Raw genomic sequence first — 21,301 nt, 5'->3', positions numbered from 1 at the left:
CTGTCATTATCAAGATAGTAATCTGATCAAGTGATGAACAATCTGATTTGACCCCAGCATATTGTGCGATGTTTGCCCCGATGAATTGTATTGTTTTTTGCTGCTTTAGAAAACAAATGTTGCGAGAAATTCTGCAATGGATCAATTTCTACAGTGTGGACATTACTGCTGAAACAATACTGTACCAACTTGGATTGAAAATCTCCACACACCATGTAATGATCCAATAAATGTTCAAAATCTCGTCTTAAACCTTGTGTTGAGTATTTATCACGAGCTGCATTGAATCAAAAATGTAGAAGTAGACAAGCATAGATGATGCTAGAAGAATTGAACAAGAGTGGGCGGCACGGTAGCACAGTGGTTAGCACAGTTGCTTCACAGCTCCAGGGTCCCAGGTTCGATTCCCGGCTTCGGTCATTGTCTGTGTGGAGTCTGTAGGTTCTCCTCATGTCTGCGTGGGTTTCCTATGGGTGCTCTGGTTTTATCCCACAGTCCAAAGATATGCAGGTTAGGTGGATTGGCCATGCCAAATTGCCCTTGGTGTCCAAAAAGGTTAGGGGGGTGGGGGGAGGGCGTTACTGGGTTATGGGGATAAGGTGGAGGTGTGGGCTTAGGTAGGGTGGACTTTCCAAGGGCTGGTGCAGACTCGATGGGCCGAATGGCCTCTTTGTGCACTGTAAATTCTATGAGTAGGAGAAGGTGATTTAGACATGGGACTGAATTTAACATTCTCCTGCAGGTGAGTTTGCAGGTGAGGGGGGTGGGGGTTGGCCTGTAAAATTCCTCGCTTGGTCTTCCCACTGGGTTCTCGCCCACTCTGCAATTCTACGGTGGAATGGGCAATGCTTGGGCAGGCCCACCCACCCATGTACCAACTGAATTCCTGAGCAATGGAGGGCCACTTCATGCCTGAGTTTTCAGGTTGGTTGGAGCAGTTCAAGGGAGGCTGGAGGGCCATGCCTGAAACGTGACCCTGATCAGCCCTCGGATGGCAAAGGGAGGAGCCTATTTCAAAGGCCTCTTTTCAACATGGCCCCCTCTCCAAGATTTAGCCCCTGCAGGTTATCACTCTGCCAATGGCTTCATCACCAACACCTATTAATGCTATTTTCCCAACCCCCTGGATGCAACTTCTCCATCCCTACATTTGACTGCCACACATCTTGACTGGACTCTCGGGACTTAGACTCTGGGGAATGCCTGCAGTCCCTTACACAGCAACATTTGACATTTCTGGGACTAGAGAGCTGTCTGACAATCAGAACCCTTTAGGTGGGACGTCCTTCCGAATGAAGGGAGGAAATTCCATCTCCAGCCAATTAGAGTGGGAAATGACTACAGGGCAGCCAATATCGGCAAGGATGTGTTTTCTAAAGACTCCTCGGATGGGCAGGAAGGCAAAAAACCATCATCATGAAAATCCTGGTTACGTTGTGGATGTGATTGGAGAACTTCTGAACACAGGATAGATTTTCCATTCCGGGCACTCAATGCACTGGAGAGTGGGTTTCTTGGCTCATTTCTTGCTGGGCAGTGGGCAGGAAAGCATGCCCGGTCTCTAGTTCTGAAATTCATTAATGAAACATTGTCGAAATTTCTCCAAATTACAAGGAAGGGCGGGCACTGATTTATCCTCCCTGCCATTACCTAATGGGTAGAAGATCTGGGCACTATATTTAAATGCTACCTGAACGCACACATATAACTCTCAGCAGACCAGCACTTTGCATACACCTCTTGATATCATAGAATCCCTACAGTGCATAAGAAAGGCCATTCAGCCCATCAAGTCTGCACCAACCCATCGAAAGACCACCCTGCCTAGGCCCAATCCCCCACCTTATCCCTGTATTCCGGCTCCAACCTTTGGACACGTAGGGGCAATTTAGCATGGTCAATCCACCTAGCCTGCACATCTTTGAACTGTGGGAGGAAACCGGAGCACCCGGAGGAAACCCACGCACACACGGGGAGAATGTAGAAAATCCACACAGATGGTAACCCGAGGTCGGAATTGAACCCGAGTCCCTGGTGCTGTGAGGCAGCAGTGCAAACCACTGTGCCACCATGCCGCTCCACTGTGCCACGCCACCAAAGAAAAAAGCTGCTCCCAGGCTCAGCAATGGTCGAATTTAGGCCCTCATCCATGGAGTTCACGAGCACCAGGATATCCTCTACACAAAGGATAACCAGGGTGTTCACCTCACTGGCCTGGGAGGCAAGGGAGGCCAGCTTGTTGGGAAACCATCCAAGAAATGCCATTTTGTGCAGGAAGAGGGTGAATGATCTCTTCCACTCCGTTAGAGTAAGTCACCCTTCAGCCCACTCCTATCTCAAACTCTCATATTGGCCTCATGCACTTGTTTACACTGCTCAGGAATCTCACACAATATTTGTAGGGACGTCATCATCACTGATTGTTCACAGACACTTGAACATCACCATCAGCTCATCTATCATCACGGTGGCACCGCTTGAAAGTTCCTAAAGTGTCCGACTCCACTATCACAGCAGGCAGTCCATTCCACACCCTAACCACTCTCTGAGTAAAGACCCTACCTCGGACATCCCTCCTATATCTCCCACCCTGAATCTTATAGTTATGCCCCCTTGTAACAGCTACATCCACCCGAGGAAATAGTCTCTGAACGTCCACTCTATCTATCCCCCTCATCATCTTATGAACCTCTATTAAGTCGCCTCTCATCCTCCTCCGCTCCAAAGAGTAAAGTCCGAGCTCCCCCTACCTTTCCTCATAAAACCTATCCTCCAAACCAGGCAGCATCCTGGTAAATCTCCTTTCCACCCTTTCCAATGCTTCCCCATCCTTCCTATAGTGAGGTGACCAGAACTGCACACAATACTCCAAATGTGGTCTCACCAGTTGCAGCATAACCACGGCTCTTAAACTCAAGCTCCCTGTTAATAAACGCTATCACACTATAGGCCTTCTTCATGGCTCTATCCAGAGCCAACCTTCAGAGATCTATGGACATGAACCCAAGATCTCTCTGTTCCTCCACATTCCTCAGAAGCCTGCCGTTGACCCTGTAATCCGCATTCAAATGTTTCCTACCAAAATGAATCACCTCGCACTTATCAGGATTAAATTCCATCTGCCATTTTTCGGCCCAGCTCTGCATCCTGTCAATGTCTTTTTGCAGCCTACAACAGCCCTCCACCTCATCCACTACTCCACCAATCTTGGTGTCATCAGCAAATTTACAGACCCACCCTTCAGCCCCCTCCTCCAATTCATTGATAAAAATCACAAATAGCAGAGGACCCAGCACTGATCCCTGTGGTACACCGCTGGTAACTTGTCTCCAGTCTGAAAAATTTCCATCCACCACCACCCTCTGTCTTCTATGTGATAGCCAGTTACTTATCCAATTGGCCAAATTTCCCTCTATCCCACACCTCCTTACTTTCTTCATGAGCCGACCATGGGGAACTTCATCAAACGCCTTACTAAAATCCATGTATACGACATCAACTGCTCTACCTTCATCTACACACTTAGTTTCCTCCTCAAAGAATTCAATTAAATTTGTGAGGCAAGACTTACCCTTCACGAATCCGTGTTGACTATCCCAGATTAAGCTGCATCTTTCCAAATGGTCATAAATCCTATCCTTCAAGATCTTTTCCATTAACGTACTGTTATAACCTGCCTACTTACGATTGGCTGGGGACTAATGACTATCCCACAATCCTGTGGGAGTATGAGCTTCCCCAATGAGGGGGGCGGAGAAACTCCTAGTATAAATAAGCTGGCCAGTTCAGGAACCAGCAGGAAAGAGAAGGTAGCAAGGGAAGTTACTGCTACTGTTATGTATATATGTTATAGTAAATAAATGTTATTATTTTGTATCCTTAAAACTCGTGCTGGATTCTTCGTGGCCCTTACAAAACTGGCGACGAAGGTAAAAGTGAATAGCTGTCTACACTGCTGAAGCCACCTCCCTGGATTTTTGTTGGATACAGGTTGGAAGTTGTTTTCTATTATACCATGCCTCTGTACGGACGTTTGGATGTTTTTGATGCTGCGCTGGAAAGCTGGAACCAGTACACACAACGGATGCGTTACTATTTCCGGGCAAACAATATCACTGAAAACAAGCGCCAGGTGGTCATATTGCTCACTGCCTGTGGCCCGCATACGTTTGGGGTGATTAGGAGCCTTACGTACCCAGCTGCGCCGGACACCAAAACGTTTGATGAACTTGTGAATATAGTGGGGCAACACCTTAACCCAACCCCGTCCACGATAGTCCAGCGTTACCGGTTTAATACCGCTGAGAGGACCCCTGGAGAATCCCTTGCCGATTTTTTATCCAGGCTACGCGGGATTGCGGAATACTGTGACTATGGTGAGACCTTGTCAGAAATGTTACGCGACCGTTTGGTTTGCGGTATTAACAATGCAGCCACCCAGAGAAAGTTGTTAGCGGAGCCAACATTGACTTTTCAACAGGCCATTCAAATAGTCTTGTCCCGAGAGAGCGCAGAGCGAGGAGTACAGGAGCTACAGGGAATGGAAGTGCATGCCTTGGGGCGCAACCCTTTCCGCCCAAAAACGTCCCCCCGCACTCCTGCGGTACCTTGGGCGAGGCAACATCCGGACCGCCGCCAGTGGCCATTGGACATTCCTCCCCGAAGGGAGCCTTCTCCAGAGCCAATGGATGAGGAGCCATGTCCGTGTCAGACTTGTAGGCGCCGACCCCGTCGCGGACGGCGGTCCTGGGGACGCCAGAGGCGCCGTCGTTCCGACCGAAACTGGGACCAGCCCAGGGGCTGTAACTGGGACCAGCCCAGAGGCCGTACCTTCCATGTGGATGAACCTGTGGCGACTACTCCTGAGGACGTGGAGATGGAGGATGACTGCCTGCAGCTGCATTGTGTGGCAGCTCCCCGTGTGGCACCCATTAAGGTGACAGTACGGGTCAATGGCCACCCGCTTGAGATGGAGTTGGATACTGGCGCAGCGGTCTCCGTGATCGCCCAGAGGACATTCAACCGCATCAAGCAGGGTATACAGACCCTTACATTAACTGACTCACAGGCCAGGTTGGCCACCTACACGGGGGAACCACTGGACATTGCAGGAACTACAATGACCCCTGTTGTCTATGGACACCAGGAGGGGCGTTTCCCACTTATCGTGGTGCGTGGCCATGGGCCCAGCCTGTTGGGTCGGGACTGGTTGCGCCATTTGCGGTTGCAATGGCAGCACATCCTCCAAACAGTTTCTGAAGGGTTGACTGAGGTGCTAGGACGATACCCAGACGTATTCCAGCCTGGTTTGGGGAAAATAAAAGGGGCCGTAGCCCGTATCCAAGTTGAACCAGGAGCCACGCCGTGCTATTTCCGGGCGTGCCCAGTGCCTTACGCCTTGCTCGAGAAGGTAGAAGGGGAGCTCACTCGTTTGGAGAGTTTGGGGGTTATCAGGCCCGTCCGTTTTGCTGACTGGGCAGCACCAATTATACCTGTAATGAAGCCAGATGCCACAGTTCGCGTATGTGGCGACTATAAACTTACAGTGAATACAGTTTCCCGACTCGACCGATATCCAATGCCTCACATAGAGGATCTCTACGCGAAACTTGCAGGTGGACTCTCATTCACAAAATTAAATACGAGTCACGCCTACCTGCAGTTGGAGCTGGACCCTGCCTCCCGACCATATGTAACAATTAATACACACCGGGGCCTGTATGAATATACACGGTTGCCTTTTGGAGTATCCTCTGCCTGTGCAATTTTTCAACGTGTTATGGAGGGCATTTTGAGAGGTTTACCACGTGTGGCTGTCTACCTAGATGACGTTTTGATTACAGGGACGTCGGAGCAAGAACATTTGGAAAATCTGGAGGCTGTCCTTAGACGCCTTTCGGAGGCTGGAGTCCGTTTACGTCGCACAAAGTGCGTATTTCAGGCAAAAGAAGTAGTCTACCTAGGTTATCGGGTGGACCGCGAGGGTCTGCACCCCGTCGCAGAGAAGGTGCGTGCAATTCAACATGCCCCCACCCCGACTGACACTTCGCATCTTCGTTCTTTTCTCGGTCTCGTAAACTATCACGGGAAGTTTCTCCCCAATCTGGCAACTACGCTGGCCCCTTTGCACCTGCTGCTAAAGAAAAATCACACCTGTGTTTGGGGTCAGCCGCAAGAAACCGCTTTCCGGCGGGTAAAGCAAGAATTGTCGTCGTCTGGGTTACTAACCCACTATGATCCTGGAAAGCCTTTGCTCGTCACATGCGATGCATCCCCGTATGGTATTGGGGCCGTCCTGTCCCACAAGATGGAGAACGGGGCCGAGCGACCGATAGCTTTCGCCTCCCGCACATTGACTGCAGCGGAGAAAAAGTACGCGCAGATCGAGAAGGAGGGCCTGGCAGTGGTTTTCGCGGTAAAACGCTTCCACCAGTATGTGTACGGCCGCCATTTCACCATCGTGACTGATCATAAGCCCCTGCTGGGACTTTTCAGAGAGGAGAAGCCAATACCGCCCATTGCTTCTGCACGGGTCCAGCGCTGGGCTTTGTTGCTTGCCGCATACGAGTATTCTCTGGAGCACAAACCAGGTACGCAGATAGCAAATGCCGACGCACTGAGCCGATTGCCTTTATCGACCGGCCCCATGTCGACCCCCACGACCGGTGAGGTGGTTGTAACCCTAAATTTTATGGACACCTTGCCTGTCACGGCATCACAGATCCGTGAGTGGACCCAGACAGAGCCAGTCTTGTCAAAGGTTCGGCACATAGTCCTGTATGGTGGGCAGCATAGACAGCTCCCAGGCGAGTTGCAGGCATATTCCTCCAAGCTGTCAGAGTTCAGCGTGGAAGACGGCATCCTCTTGTGGGGGACGTGTGTGATTGTCCCGGAAAAAGGCCAGGAGCTGATATTATCAGACTTGCACAATGGGCATCCAGCCGTGACCAAGATGAAAATGTTGGCCCGGAGTTATGTCTGGTGGCCAGGCCTCAACACCGACATTGAGAAGGTGGCCCAAAACTGCTCCATTTGCCAGGAGCATCAGAAGCTTCCGCCGGCCGCGCCCCTACATCACTGGGAATGGCCAGCGCGGCCTTGGGCACGCTTGCATGCAGATTTCGCAGGCCCTTTTCAAGGATCCATGTTCCTTCTACTAATTGACGCCCAGTCCAAATGGCTGGAGGTGCATAAGATGCAGAGGACAACGTCCGGCGCAACAATTGAAAAGATGCGTTTATCGTTTAGTACGCATGGCCTCCCCGAGGTGCTGGTCACGGATAATGGCACTCCATTCACGAGTGAGGAGTTTGCTAGGTTTACAAAGATGAAAGGCATCCGCCATATCCGCACCGCCCCTTACCACCCGGCTTCAAATGGGTTGGCAGAGCGCGCAGTGCAGACATTCAAAAGAGGTCTAAAGAAGCAGTCTTCCGGATCAATGGACACGAGACTGGCTCGCTTTTTGTTTACGTACAGGACCACCCCCCATGCAGTGACTGGGGTAGCTCCCGCAGAACTCCTAATGGGCCGGAGACTTCTCACCCGCCTTAGTATGGTTTTCCCGGACATTGGCGCAAAAGTATGCCTCACACAAGAACGGCAGGGACAGGGATTGTCTCGGCACCGTCCGATTCGGCAGTTTGCGCCCGGTGACCCAGTATTCGTGCGGAATTTTGCTGGTGGTGCCCAATGGGTTCCTGGTGTAATCTTGCGCCAAACGGGCCCTATATCTTACCAAGTGCAAGCCCAGGCTCGTCTCCAGCGAAAACATGTAGACCACGTCCGGTCAAGAAGATCATCCCCTCAAAAGATTCCCCGCCCCCGGAGCTCATTTCAGCAGCCGCAAAGACCAGAGACAAGGGAAGGTAGTCCTCAATCTTCCACTGGTGCCTCACTCGAAGCCTGCGCAGGTCGTTACGGGGCCGAATGGAGATAGAGACGCTGACATGACGGAGGCAGCAGACTCTGACTCCGAGATGGAGACACAGGATGCATCAGAGGGGGAATCCTCGGGTCCACGGGCCGTGGATGTACAACCGCGCCGTTCATCACGGAAGCGCCGGTCTCCATCTCGTTACATGCCGCCTGATCCAGCGCCGCGTGCAAATGGCGTCCGGCCTGCGGCCAAACGAGTCCGACGCCTTCCTTCGCCAGGGTCTTCGGTGGATTCCTTGGACTTTGGGGGGGAGGGATGTTATAACCTGCCTACTTACGATTGGCTGGGGACTAATGACTACCCCACAATCCTGTGGGAGTATGAGCTTCCCCAATGAGGGGGGGCGGAGAAACTCCTAGTATAAATAAGCTGGCCAGTTCAAGAACCAGCAGGAAGGAGAAGGTAGCAAGGGAAGTTACTGCTACTGTTATGTATATATGTTATAGTAAATAAATGTTATTATTCTGTATCCTTAAAACTCGTGCTGGATTCTTCGTGGCCCTTACAAAACGTACCAACCACCGAACTAAGTCTAACAGGCCTATAATTACCAGGGTCATTCCTATTCCCTGTCTTGAACAAAGGAACAACATTCGCCACTCTCCAGTCCTCTGGCACTATCCCCATGGACAGTGAGGACCCAAAGAGTAAAGCCAAAGGCTCTGCAATCTCATCCCTTGCCTCCCAAAGAATCCTAGGATATATCCCATCTGACCCAGGGGACTTGTCGACCCTAAGGTTTTTCAAAATTGCTAATACATCCTCCTTCAGAACATCTACCTCCTCCAGCTACCCACCTGTATCACACTCTCATCCTCAAAAACATGGCCCCTCTCATAGAATTTACAGTGCAGAAGGAGACCATTCGGCCCATCGAGTCTGCACCGGCTCGTGGAAAGAGCACTCTACCCAAGGTCCACACCTCCACCCTATCCCCATAACCAGTAACCCCACCCAAAACTAAGGGCAATTTATCATGGCCAATCCACCTAACCTGCACATCTTTGGACTGTGGGAGGGCTTGGACAGTGACCCAAGCAGGAATTGAACCTGGGACTCTGGAGCTGTGAAGCAATTGTGCTATCCACAATGCTACCATGCTGCCCTCAATAGCATAGAAGAAACATTGGTGAACTCCTTGGTGAACACTGAAGAAAAGTATTCATTCAACGCCTCTCCTATCTCTTCTGACTCCATGCACAAGTTCCCACTACTCTCCTTGACCGGCCCTAACCTCACCCTGGTCATTCTTTTATTTCTCACATAAGAGTAAAATGCCTTGGGGATTTCCTTGATCCGACCCGCCAAGGACTTCTCATGCCCCCTCCCAGCTCTCCTAAGCCCTTTTTTTAAGCTCATTCCTTGCTACCTTGTAACCCTCAAGCGACCCAACTGAACCTTGTTTTCTCATCCTTACATACGCTTCCTTTTTCCTCTTGACAAGACATTCAACCTCTTTTGTGAACCATGGTTCCCTCACATGGCCATTTCCTCCCTGCCTGACAGGGACATACCTATCAAGGACACACAGTATTTGTTCCTTGAACAAGCTCCACTTTTCATTTGTTCCTTTCCCTGACAGTTTCTGTTCCCATCTTATGCTCCCTAATTCTTGCCTAATCGCATCATAATTACCCCTCCCCCAATTATAAACCTTGCCCTGCCGAATGGCCTCTCCCTCTCCATTGCAATAGTGAAAGACACCGAATTGTGGTCACTATCTCCAAAGTGCTCTCCCATAAAGAAATCTAACACTTGGCCCGGTTCATTACCCAGTACCAAATCCAATGTGGCCCCACAACACAAGTGAATTCACCATTAATTCTTATAAAAATACGAACTACGCAGTAAATGCAGCTACTTAATGACAAGTTCATCCATGACTCTGTTGGAACTGCCCCACCCTCTATCCACACAGTACCAGACAGACAAACACAGATGGGTGCAAATGGGTAAAAATAATAAGGTTGAAGGTCAAAAGGTAAGAATTTGTGCTTCAAATGTGGTTCAACAGTCTGCTGTCTTCGCAGTATGCTTGTGGATTAAAGTCTTTGGTTTACAGCCTGTAATGATCTTCCTTGAAGTTTAGCAATATCTTACTCACGGATTTTCCAGGAGAGGCCCCTTTGCTTCACCACAAACATTGCTTCGAGGCCTCTGCCATATCTGGAGAAATGGTTGGTCGGTTCACCTCAGCCTTTTCGGACGAGAGAGAGTTATCAGATTCTAAACCTTTCCTACACAGCCTGTAGTGATTCACCTGTAACCAGATTCATCCAGGCTTTCTGCCAGTTCAGAAGTACAGGGCTGGATTCTCTGATTGGTGAACTGTGTTATCCTGCCAGAGCTGAATTGCATCAGTTTTACGATTCGCTTGGGGTCGATAAGTGGGATGCAATTAAATGCAAATTTATGCACGGCGTGGAATACAATGGATTCCAGGGAATCCTGCTATGGGGCCGCCATCTTGAGCCCTCACAGGAACCCGTATAATAGGGAGACCTCCCCACAGTGACCCCAATATTAGTGATATCCCCCAGATTCCTTTAATCGGGTGAACGCTTCACAGGGACCTCTATCTATACCTCCCGCTGCCTGGGGAAAGCGGGTAGCATAATCAAAGACCCCCTCCCACCCGGCTTCCTCACTCTTCCAACTTCTTCCATTGGGCAGGATTAAAGAACAGCTTCTTCCCCGCTGTTACCAGACTCCTAAATAACCCTCTTATGAACTGACCGGATGATGCATGTCCCCCTACCAGCACCGGCCCATGACAGGCCGGTCTTCACAAAACTCGATGGCCGTGCAGCTGGTGTGTGACCATGAGATGCATCATGGCCCATGCCTACCTCCAATGACTGCCCATCCACGCCCCCACCCGCAGCACCCCCTCTGCGGCCAGTCCAGACCAGCCCATCCCTCACACCCTTCTGACAGAGCACCGAGGCAGGTTGTAACATTGTGAACATGTGTTTGTTGTGAACAAGTCAACATATATATATAGCTTTGTGCCCTAGCCCCTATCACTATCCTATGTGCTGCATTCATGCCAAATTAACTGGCGTCTACCTTTCTGGCCTTAAGGGCCCTCACGCTACACCTAGGTGGATCCCCAGGCGGTACATCAGGAATGGAGGCGGCCTGCTGCGATTCCCGTCCTGTGACCTGGTCCCCTTTTGTGGCCGTCTTCTGGGGCAACCGGGACTCAATGGGCTCAGCTGCTGCTCGGGTGTCCTAGGTGGCATGGTGCCCATTGGATGCACCAGGTACAAGAGGGGGTGGGGGTGGTGGGGGCCGAGGCACTGTGGTGTTCCGGCACCTCCCCTGCAGGAGTCACCAGCATAGGACCCAGCACCTCTTTCTGCCTCGGGATGCCCGATGGCCCCTGGGCTCCTACATAGAACATAGAACATAGAAAAATACAGCACAGAACAGGCCCTTCGGCCCACGATGTTGTGCCGAACCTTTGACCTAGATTAATCATAGATTATCATTGAATTTACAGTGCAGAAGGAGGCCATTCGGCCCATCGAGTCCGCACCGGCTCCTGGAAAGAGCACCCCACCCATAGCCAACACCTCCACCCAACACCAAGGGCAATTTTGGACACCAAGGGCAATCCATCATGGCCAATCCACCCAACCTGCACATCCCTGGACCGTGGGAGGAAACCGGAGCACCCGGAGGAAACCCACACAGAACGGGGAGGATGTGCAGACTCCACACAGACAGTGACCCAAGCCGGAATCGAACCTGGGACCCTGGAGCTGTGAAGCAACCGTGCCATCCACAATGCTACCGTGCTGCCCTTAAGAACAAATAAATCTACACTATATCATTTTACCGTAATCCATGTACCTATCCAATAGCTGCTTGAAGGTCCCTAATGTTTCCGACTCAACTACTTCCACAGGCAGTGCATTCCATGCCCCCACTACTCTCTGGGTAAAGAACCTACCTCTGACATCCCCCCTATATCTTCCACCCTTCACCTTAAATTTATGTCCCCTTGTAATGGTTTGTTCCACACGGGGAAAAAGTCTCTGACTGTCTACTCTATCTATTCCCCTGATCATCTTATAAACCTCTATCAAGTCGCCCCTCATCCTTCTCCGTTCTAATGAGAAAAGGCCTAGCACCCTCAACCTTTCCTCGTAAGACCTACTCTCCATTCCAGGCAACATCCTGGTAAATCTCCTTTGCACCTTTTCCAAAGCTTCCACATCCTTCCTAAAATTAGGCAACCAGAACTGTACACAGTACTCCAAATGTGGCCTCACCAAAGTTTTGTACAGCTGTATCATCACCTCTCGGCTCTTAAATTCAATCCCTCTGTTAATGAACGCTAGCACACCATAGGACTTCTTTGCAGCTCTATCCACTTGAGTGGCAACTTTCAAAGATGTATGAACATAGACCCCAAGATCTCTCTGCTCCTCCACATTGCCAAGAACTCTACCGTTAACCCTGTATTCCGCATTCATATTTGTCCTTCCAAAATGGACAACCACACACTTTTCAGGGTTAAACTCCATCTGCCACTTCTCAGCCCAGCTCTGCATCCTATGTCTCTTTGCAGCCGACAACAGCCCTCCTGACTATCCACAATGCCACCAATCTTCGTATCATCTGCAAATTTACTGACCCACCCTTCAACTCCCTCATCCAAGTCATTAATGAAAATCACAAACAGCAGAGGACCCAGAACTGATCCCTGCGGTATGCCACTGGTACCTGGGATCCAGGCTGAATATTCGCCATCTACCACCACTCTCTGACTTCTATCGGTTAGCCAGTTTGTTATCCAACTGGCCAAATTTCCCACTATCCCATGCCTCCTTACTTTCTGCAGAAGTCTACCATGGGGAACCTTATCAAATGCCTTACTAAAATCCATGTACACTACATCCACTGCTTTACCTTCATCCACATGCTTGGTCACCTCCTCAAAGAATTCAATAAGACTTGGAAGGCAAGACGTACCCCTCACAAATCCGTGCTGACTATCGCTAATCAAGCAGTGTCTTTCCAGATGCTCAGAAATCCTATCCTTCAGTATCCTTTCCATGACTTTGCCTACCACCGAAGTAAGACTAACTGGCCTGTAATTCCCAGGGTTATCCCTATTCCCTTTTTTGAACAGGGGCACGACATTCGCCACTCTCCAATCCCCTGGTGCCACCCCTGTTGACAGTGAGGATGAAAAGATCATTGCCAACGGCTCTGAAATTTCATCTCTTGCTTCCCATAGAATCCTTGGATATATCCCGTCCGGCCCGGGGGACTTGTCTATCCTCAAGTTTTTCAAAATGCCCAACACATCTTCCTTCCTAACAAGTATTTCCTCGAGCTTACCTGTCTGTTTCACACTGTCCTCTCCAACAATATGGCCCCTCTCATTTGTAAATACAGAAGAAAAGTACTCGTTCAAGACCTCTCCTATCTCTTCAGACTCCATACACAATCTCCCGCTACTGTCCTTGATCGGACCTACCCTCGCTCTAGTCATTCTCATATTTCTCACATATGTGTAAAAGGCCTTGGGGTTTTCCTTGATCCTACCCGCCAAAGATTGTTCATGCCCTCTCTTAGCTCTCCTAATCCCTTTCTTCAGTTCCCTCCTGGCTATCTTGTATCCCTCCAACACCCTGTCTGAACCTTGTTTCCTCAGCCTTACATAAGTCTCCTTTTTCCTCTTAACAAGACATTCAACCTCTCTTGTCAACCATGGTTCCTTCACTCGACCATCTCTTCCCTGCCTGACAGGGACATACATATCAAGGACACGTAGCACCTGTTCCTTGAACAAGTTCCACATTTCACTTGTGTCCTTCCCTGCCAGCCTATGTTCCCAACTTATGCACTTCAATTCTTGTCTGCCAACATCGTATTTACCCTTCCCCCAATTGTAAACCTTGCCCTGTTGCACGCACCTATCCCTCTCCATTACTAAAGTGAAAGTCACAGAATTGTGGTCACTATCTCCAAAATGCTCCCCCACTAACAAATCTATCACTTGCCCTGGTTCATTACCAAGTACTAAATCCAATATTGTCCCTCCTCTGGTAGGACAATCTACATACTGTGTTAGAAAAGCTTCCTGGACACACTGCACAAACACCACCCCATCCAAACTATTTCATCGAAAGAGTTTCCACTCAATGTTTGGGAAGTTAAAGTCAGCTGCACCTGCCAGTCCTGGAGGCCTGCTCCCATCTCAACCAGGGACTCAATGCTCGTGGCCTTTGAGCACAAGGGGTGAACCACCTCCCTCTGGGACTGCGCCACATCACACTGTGACTGTGCCACCACCTTCTGGGTGTGTGCCATGTCGGCCAGAACCCATGCAATGCTGCCAATACCCTCAGTCATGGCCCGCTGTGACTGGGCCACGCTTTGGAGCACCCGGTAATAGGACAGCCCTTTGCTGGACCTCGGCCACTGCCAATATATGTGCCAAGGGGAAACGCAACTCAGCGGGGTATCACTTGATCGCCCATTGTCGACCTCCTTCTCGGTTACTGCCTTCTCTCCAGGCCCATGGATCTAGGGCTGGATTCTCTGCCCCACCACATTTCTGTTTCACCCCACCGGTGGGATGCTCCGTTACGCCGACTAGTCAATGGGGTTTCCCATTGTGGGGCAGCCCCATGCTGTCGGGAAACCCCCGGGCTGCCGGCAAAATGGAGCATCCCGCTGGCGGAGAACCCAGCCCCAGATCCAGTGCCCATTGCACTGCTGTCAGGGGCCGCAGGTCTGGCGGCCACCTCCCCGGGCCTTTCTCTCACCCGGTGGTTGGGGGTTGCCTTCTCCTGGCGGGGAGGGCATGGTGGGGGGGGGAATGCACAGTGTTTGACAGTTGGACACATGCACAGAAGCTGGGTAGCTGGTGGTCTTCATAGCCAGGGCACCCGGCCATGGCAGCCGGTATGGGTGCTGACAGGTGGTTCAAGATGGGAGTCCGGTTGCCCTACGTATGGGGGGAAGGGAAGGTTTACAGGTCTGCTGATTGGGGGTTAGTGCCAGGGGCATAATCCTGCTACTCACCTTGGCCGCCCTGAGGAGTTTGTGCAGGTTTTTACGGCACTCCTGGCCGGTCCTGGTGGTCTTGCCTAAGGCGCTCACGGCCTCTCCCACCTGCGCCCAAGCCTGGTGCATGGTGGCGAGTGGCAACCTCCTGACCACCCCAGGCTACAGAGTGGCCCACCTCTCCTATAATGCGTCCAGCAGTGTCTCCAGTTCACCATCAGTGAACCGGGTTGCCGTTATTCTTGCTGCCATCTTGTTGGCTGGGATGAGTTTGTGGGGGTAGCGGAGTGCTTGTACGCGGCTGCATCTTGTCAGCCTCTCATGTGTCAATTACGACCCTGGTGAATTGAATACAATTTTCCATTGGAATTGACCGTGTTCCACGTGTCGCCCTTGCTTGTCCGTTGACGGTTGGTGAATTGTTCTGGGAATAGCCCCAATTTTGTTGTCGTAGAAGTCCACCAATTCAAACTTGGTGTCAGCAAGTGGAGAGTCCCACCGTCTACCTTTAAATCTAGCCAGAGAAAAACTGACACTTCCCCTCCAGCTCTCTGCTTCAACTCAACCAGGAGACCAAAGGGCCCCCTGGGTGGTACCCACAATTCCCAACCCTCTCTGTTCATCTCTGGAACACTGGTCAGGTGGCCAGAGGAAAAGATCTAATTTTTGACATGTTGGCCAACATCTGGCTGTGCAGTGAGGAACAAAGCAAGTTACAGCTCCCCCATACCCATCTGAACATGTTTTCAATACCTGTGGTGATCAGGGATTGGCTACTCACTGAACGTTCAGCTCAACAAGTGGTCATGGGTGACGCCATCCCTGAGTGACAGAGTTCCCCATGAACTGTTTCAAAATGCCCTTACTGACCGATACAAAACCCAGAAATAGACCAGAGCATTCCATTCTTGATAAGCATCACTATTTGAAGGTTTCTCACTATAACTGGAATAATGACTCATGCCTGCAGAAGAAGTTACAAGGCTCTATTAATGAGGTCTATCCTGATAAGGTTTTGATAATCATCGGTATTGGCACCATTAAAATTACTGTAAAAAGAAACCAGAATATTGATGCACGATCAATGACCACTAAAGCGAGGTTGTAGTCCAACTGAAGGCTTTAGTAAGCTAGATGTTTCCCCCAGCAGCTCAGGTACAGAATGAAGGCTGCTGGAGGGGGGGGGGGCACGGGCTCTTATACCCCGCCTAGCAGGGCGGAGCTACCAGACATCCTAACCAATAGAAAGCATACAGTTTCCACCAATGTTGTTCCAGCCTATCAGGTACCGTCATACCTCTAATATTCACCCCCTGTTAAAAAAGAGTCCGGCGGGGGTGGTGGCCTGATACTACAAACATGGCAACGTGGTAGAATTAGTTATGGAGGTACTGTAATACCTCCGTACAGTGTTTTGTAACTATTTACAATTCTGATAGCTATGTACATTTGATGATTTACATTTACAGTTTACAATTTAAAATGAAACAATCAGTCGATCGGGGGCCCTGGTCATCCTCTGTGATCGTCGGAGCCTCGGTGGTGACTCCGGTGGAGACTCGGGCGCCTGTGACTCCGGGGGCGTGGCTTTGATCTCCATGGCAGCTTCGGCACCCCTAGACGGCGCTGGTGGGGAAAACGGTTGACCTGGAAAGGGAGCGCCTGCGGGGAGCGTCGGTGGGTGGGGGCCTAGACGGGGCCGGCGGAACGATCTATCCACCTGTAAGGTGCCCCGGTGGAGGGGAGAATGGGACTGGTGGCTGGGGTGTGCCTGGGGCTCCGGCGGGTGCCAGGTCTCGTAGGGAGACCGTATCTTGTCGGCCGTCGGGGTACGCCACGTAGGCGTACTGGGGGTTAGCATGGAGCAGGTGGACCCTCTCGACCAACGGGTCCGACTTGAGCGCCCGCACGTGTTTTCGGAGCAGGATGGGTCCGGATGCTGCCAGCCAGGTCGGGAGCGAGGTCCCAGAGGAGGACTTCCTAGGGAAGACAAGGAGACGTTTGTGAGGTGCCTGGTTGGTGGTGGTACAAAGCAGTAACCGGATGGAGTGGAGGGCATCCGGGAGGACCTCCTGCCAGCGGGAGACTGGGAGGTTCCTGGACCATAGGGCCAGTAGGACGGTCTTCCAGACCGTTCCGTTCTCCCTCTCTACCTGTCCGTTACCCCAGGGGTTGTAACTGGTCGTCCTGCTCGAGGCGATGCCCTTGCTGAGCAGGAATTGACGCCCTTTGTCGCTCATAAAGGAGGACCCTCTATCACTGTGTATGTTAGCGGGAAACCCGAACAGTGCAAAAATGCTATGGAGGGCTTTGAAGACGATGGTTGCGGTTATGTCGGGGCAGGGGATGGCGAATGGGAACTGGGAGTACTCATCAATCATGTTCAGGAAGTACGTGTTGCGGTCGGTGGAGGGGACGGGGCCTTTGAAGTCCATGCTGAGGTGTTCAAAGGGATGGGAAGCCTTTATCAGGTGCTCTTTCTCTGGCCGGTGGAAGTGCGGTTTGCACTCCGCGCAGATTTGGCAGTCCCTGGTGACTGTCCTGACCTCCTCGATGGAGTAGGGCAGGTTGCGGGTCTTGACAAAATGGAAAATGCGAGTGACCCCCGGGTGGCAGAGGTCCTCGTGGAGGGCTCGGAGGCGGCCCACTTGTGCAGTGGCACATGTGCCGCAGGACAGGGCGTCAGGAGGCTCATTTAGCTTCCCGGGACGATACAAAATCTCGTAGTTGTAGGTGGAGAGTTTGATCCTCCACTGCAAGATCTTGTCGTTTTTTATCTTGCCCCGCTGTGCATTATCAAACATGAAAGCAACCGACCATTGGTCAGTGAGCAGAGTGAATCTCCTGCCGGCCAGGTAATGCCTCCAATGTCGCACTGCTTCTAATATGGCCTGGGCCTCTATTTCGACTGAGGAGTGGCGGATTTCGGAAGCATGGAGGGTACGTGAGAAGAAGGCCACTAGTCTGCCCGCTTGGTTGAGGGTGGCCGCCAGAGCTACGTCAGACGCATCGCTCTCGACCTGGAAGGGGAGGGACCCGTCGATGGCGTGCATCGTGGCCTTTGCAATGTCTGCTTTGATCCGGCTGAAGGCCTGGCTGGCCTTTATCGACAGGGGAAAAGCTGTGGATTGGATCAGGGGACGTGCCTTGTCCGCATAGTAGGGGACCCACTGGGCGTAGTAGCTGAAAAACCCTAGGCTTCAGGGCCTTGGAGTAGTGAGGGAGGGGGAACTCCATAAGGGGGCGCATGCGTTCAGGGTCGGGGCCTATAACTCCATTTTGCACTACGTGGCCGAGAATGGTTATGGCAGTCGGTGCTAAACAGGCATTTATCCTTGTTGTATGTAAGGTTAAGGATTTTTGCGGTCTGGAGGAATTTTCGGAGGTTGGTGTCGTGGTCCTGCTGGTCGTGGCCGCAGATGGTGACATTATCGAGATACGGGAATGTTGCCCGTAAACCGTACCAGTCAACCATTCAGTCCATCTCGCGCCGGAAGACCGAGACCCCATTGGTGACACCGAAGGGAACCCTTAAGAAGTGGGAGAGCCGCCCATCTGCCTTGAAGGCAGTGTATTTGCAGTCACTAGTGCGGATGGGGAGCTGGTGGTAGGCGGACTTGTGATCCACCGTGGAGAAGACCTTATAATGCGCGATCCTGTTTACCAGGTCGGATATGCGGGGGAGAGGGTACGCGTCCAGCTGCGTAAACCTGTTGATGGTCTGACTGTAGTCGATGACCATCCTATGCTTCTCCCCGGTCTTTACCACCACTACTTGAGCTCTCCTGGGGCTGTTACTGGTTTCAATGACCCCTTCCCTCAGTAGCCTTTGGACCTCTGACCTAATAAAGATCCGGTCCTGGGCACTGTAGCGTCTGCTCCTGGTGGTGACGGGTTTGCAATCCGGGGTGAGGTTCACAAACAGGGAAGGCGGGTCGACCTTAAGGGTCGTGAGGCTGCAGACAGTAAGGGGGGTATAGGGCCGCCAAATTTGTAGGTTAGACTTTGGAGGTTACACTGGAAGTCTAAACCCAGGAGTGTAGCCACGCAGAGGTGTGGAAGGACGAAGAGACGGAAATTTTTGAACTCCCTTCCTTGGACTGTGAGGTTTGCTACACAAAACCCCTTTATCTCCACTGAGTGTGAACCGGAGAGCAGGGAGACTTTTGTTTAACGGGGTGGGTGAGGAGAGAACAGTGCCTTACCGCATCAGGGTGTATGAAGCTCTCCGTGCTCCCAGAGTCGATTAGGCAGGATGTCTCGTGTCCGTTGATGAATACAGTCGTTGTAGCAGTTGAGAGTGTTCGAGGCTGGGACTGATCCAGGGTCACCGAGTCTAATCGCAGCAGTTGAGAGTTCTCTTCGGGCAGTGCGTGGTCAGCCGAGCTGGGGTCCTGGGGGTTCATCCAAGATGGCGGCTCCAATTGGTCGCACATGGTTGGTGGTGCACAAAATGGCGGTGCCCATCCCTCTAACGTGGCGTCCGTGGGACAAGATGGCGGTTCCCGGGATCCGCACGTGGCCCTGGAATAGGAAGATGGCGGCGACCGCTGGCCGCACGGGGACCATGGAGAAGTTTGTGGTGGTGGTCCGCATTTGCCGCCGGAGACCACGGCAACCGCACGGGCCTGGCATACCCCCACGAAATGGCCCTTTTTGCCGCATCCCTTGCAGGTGGTTGCGCGGGCCGGGCAGCGCTGGCGGGGGTGCTTGGCCTGCCCGCAAAAGTAGCAGCGGTGCCCCCCGGGGTTGGGGCCGCCTTGCAGCGCAGGCTGTGGGACGATGGGGGATGTCTCGGGGGCGGCTGCGGAGGGGTTCCACGCTGCCCAGGGGGCTGCCATGCGGTCGGGAACGTAAGCGCAGGCATTCCTGGAGGCCACGTCCAGGGAGCCGGCAAGGGCCCGTGCCTCCTTGAGACCCAAAGTGTCTTTTTCTAGCAGTCGCTTGCAAATTTGTGAGGATAGCATACCTGCCACGAAAGTGTCCCGGACCAAGAGTTCAGTGTGTTCGCTCGCCGAAACTTGCGGGCAGCTGCATTTTCTCCCCAACACCACGAGTGCACGGTAGAATTCTTCCAGCGATTCCCCAGGGGTTTGTCGCCTTGTTGCAAGCAGGTGCCGGGCGTAGACCTGGTTTACCGGGTGAATATAATGTCCTTTTAGCAGCTCGATTGCTGCATCAAAGTCTTCCGCTTCCTCGATGAGGTTGTAAATCTTCGGGCTCACCCTTGAGTGCAGGACTTGCATTTTCTGCTCTCCGGTGTGTGTGTTTTCGGCTGTCCCGAGCTACCCTTTAAAGCACGCCAGCTAGTGCTTAAAGATTGCCGCTGAGTTTGCCGCATGGGGGCTGGGTTGCAGACACTCCGGCTTGATCCATCCTTTTTAAAAAAAACTAGCTTATTAAATTGATGCACGATCAATGACCACTAAAGCGAGGTTGTAGTCCAACTGAAGGCTTTAATAAGCTAGATGTTTCCCACAGCAGCTCAGGTACAGAATGAAGGATGCTGGGGAGGCACGGGCTCTTATACCCCACCTAGCAGGGCGGAGCTACCATACATCCTAACCAATAGAAAGCATACAGTTTCCACCAATGGTGCTCCAGCCTTTCAGGTACCGTGATACCTCTAATACCACAATTGACATCTCCAAATTAAAGGTGTTTGGTCATTTCATTGCCTTTATTCTGCCTTAGGAATGCAATGATGTGGAGATGTCGGTTGGACAGGGGTGAGCACAGGAAGAAGTCTTGCACCACCAGGTTAAAGTCCAACAGGTTTGTTTCAAATCACTAGCTTTTGGAGCACTGCTCCTTCCTCCGAAGAACATAAAACTGAGAACATTTCATGCTGATGTTTACCGACCAGGTTTGCATTCTTCTGTTTTCACTCCTTAACCCTTGTGTTCCCACACAGACAAACCGAGCAAATTCAACAGCGGCCAATCCGATTTAATCCCATACTGTGTTATGTCCATTCTTATAGAGTCACAGGCATAACTATAGTTATAGTATGCAGCTGAAAATTGACCAGTTACATCACTTCAATTCTTTTCAGTCCATAATTACAGGATGTCCAGGGGTCTGGAGTAATGTTGACGAACTGAAGCCATGTTATAACCGCTCTGAGACTGAACCAGATCTGTACTGAAGCACCTATTTCACTGAATTATCTGTTAAACTGGGTGAGAAACAACGGGGGAAATCTGAATTCAGAATTTCCAGTCACTGCTGAGCCTGTCCTGCCATCAGTAACAGGGACTGAAGCTCAGCCCAATGTTTATTGTGTGTGAAATGTTTGCATTGAGTTGTTTCGCTCCTGTCTCTGAAATGACT

General features: G+C 51.4%; 1 protein-coding gene across 1 annotated transcript; it reads right to left on the bottom strand.

Moving 5' to 3' along the window:
* Positions 1–16,470: 16,470 nt before the first annotated feature.
* Positions 16,471–21,297, bottom strand: LOC140420893 (uncharacterized). Its single transcript, XM_072505013.1, has 2 exons — positions 19,174–21,297; positions 16,471–16,948 (listed from the first exon to the last, which is right to left on the bottom strand). The coding sequence occupies exons 1-2, from the start codon at positions 20,212–20,214 to the stop codon at positions 16,823–16,825; spliced, it is 1,167 nt and encodes a 388-aa protein (XP_072361114.1). The 5' UTR covers positions 20,215–21,297; the 3' UTR covers positions 16,471–16,822.
* Positions 21,298–21,301: the final 4 nt, after the last annotated feature.

The sequence above is a fragment of the Scyliorhinus torazame genome, chromosome 5 (assembly GCF_047496885.1).
Source record: "Scyliorhinus torazame isolate Kashiwa2021f chromosome 5, sScyTor2.1, whole genome shotgun sequence".
NCBI classification, from domain to species: Eukaryota; Metazoa; Chordata; class Chondrichthyes; order Carcharhiniformes; family Scyliorhinidae; genus Scyliorhinus; species Scyliorhinus torazame.
This window is presented reverse-complemented; position numbering and strand designations above follow the sequence as displayed.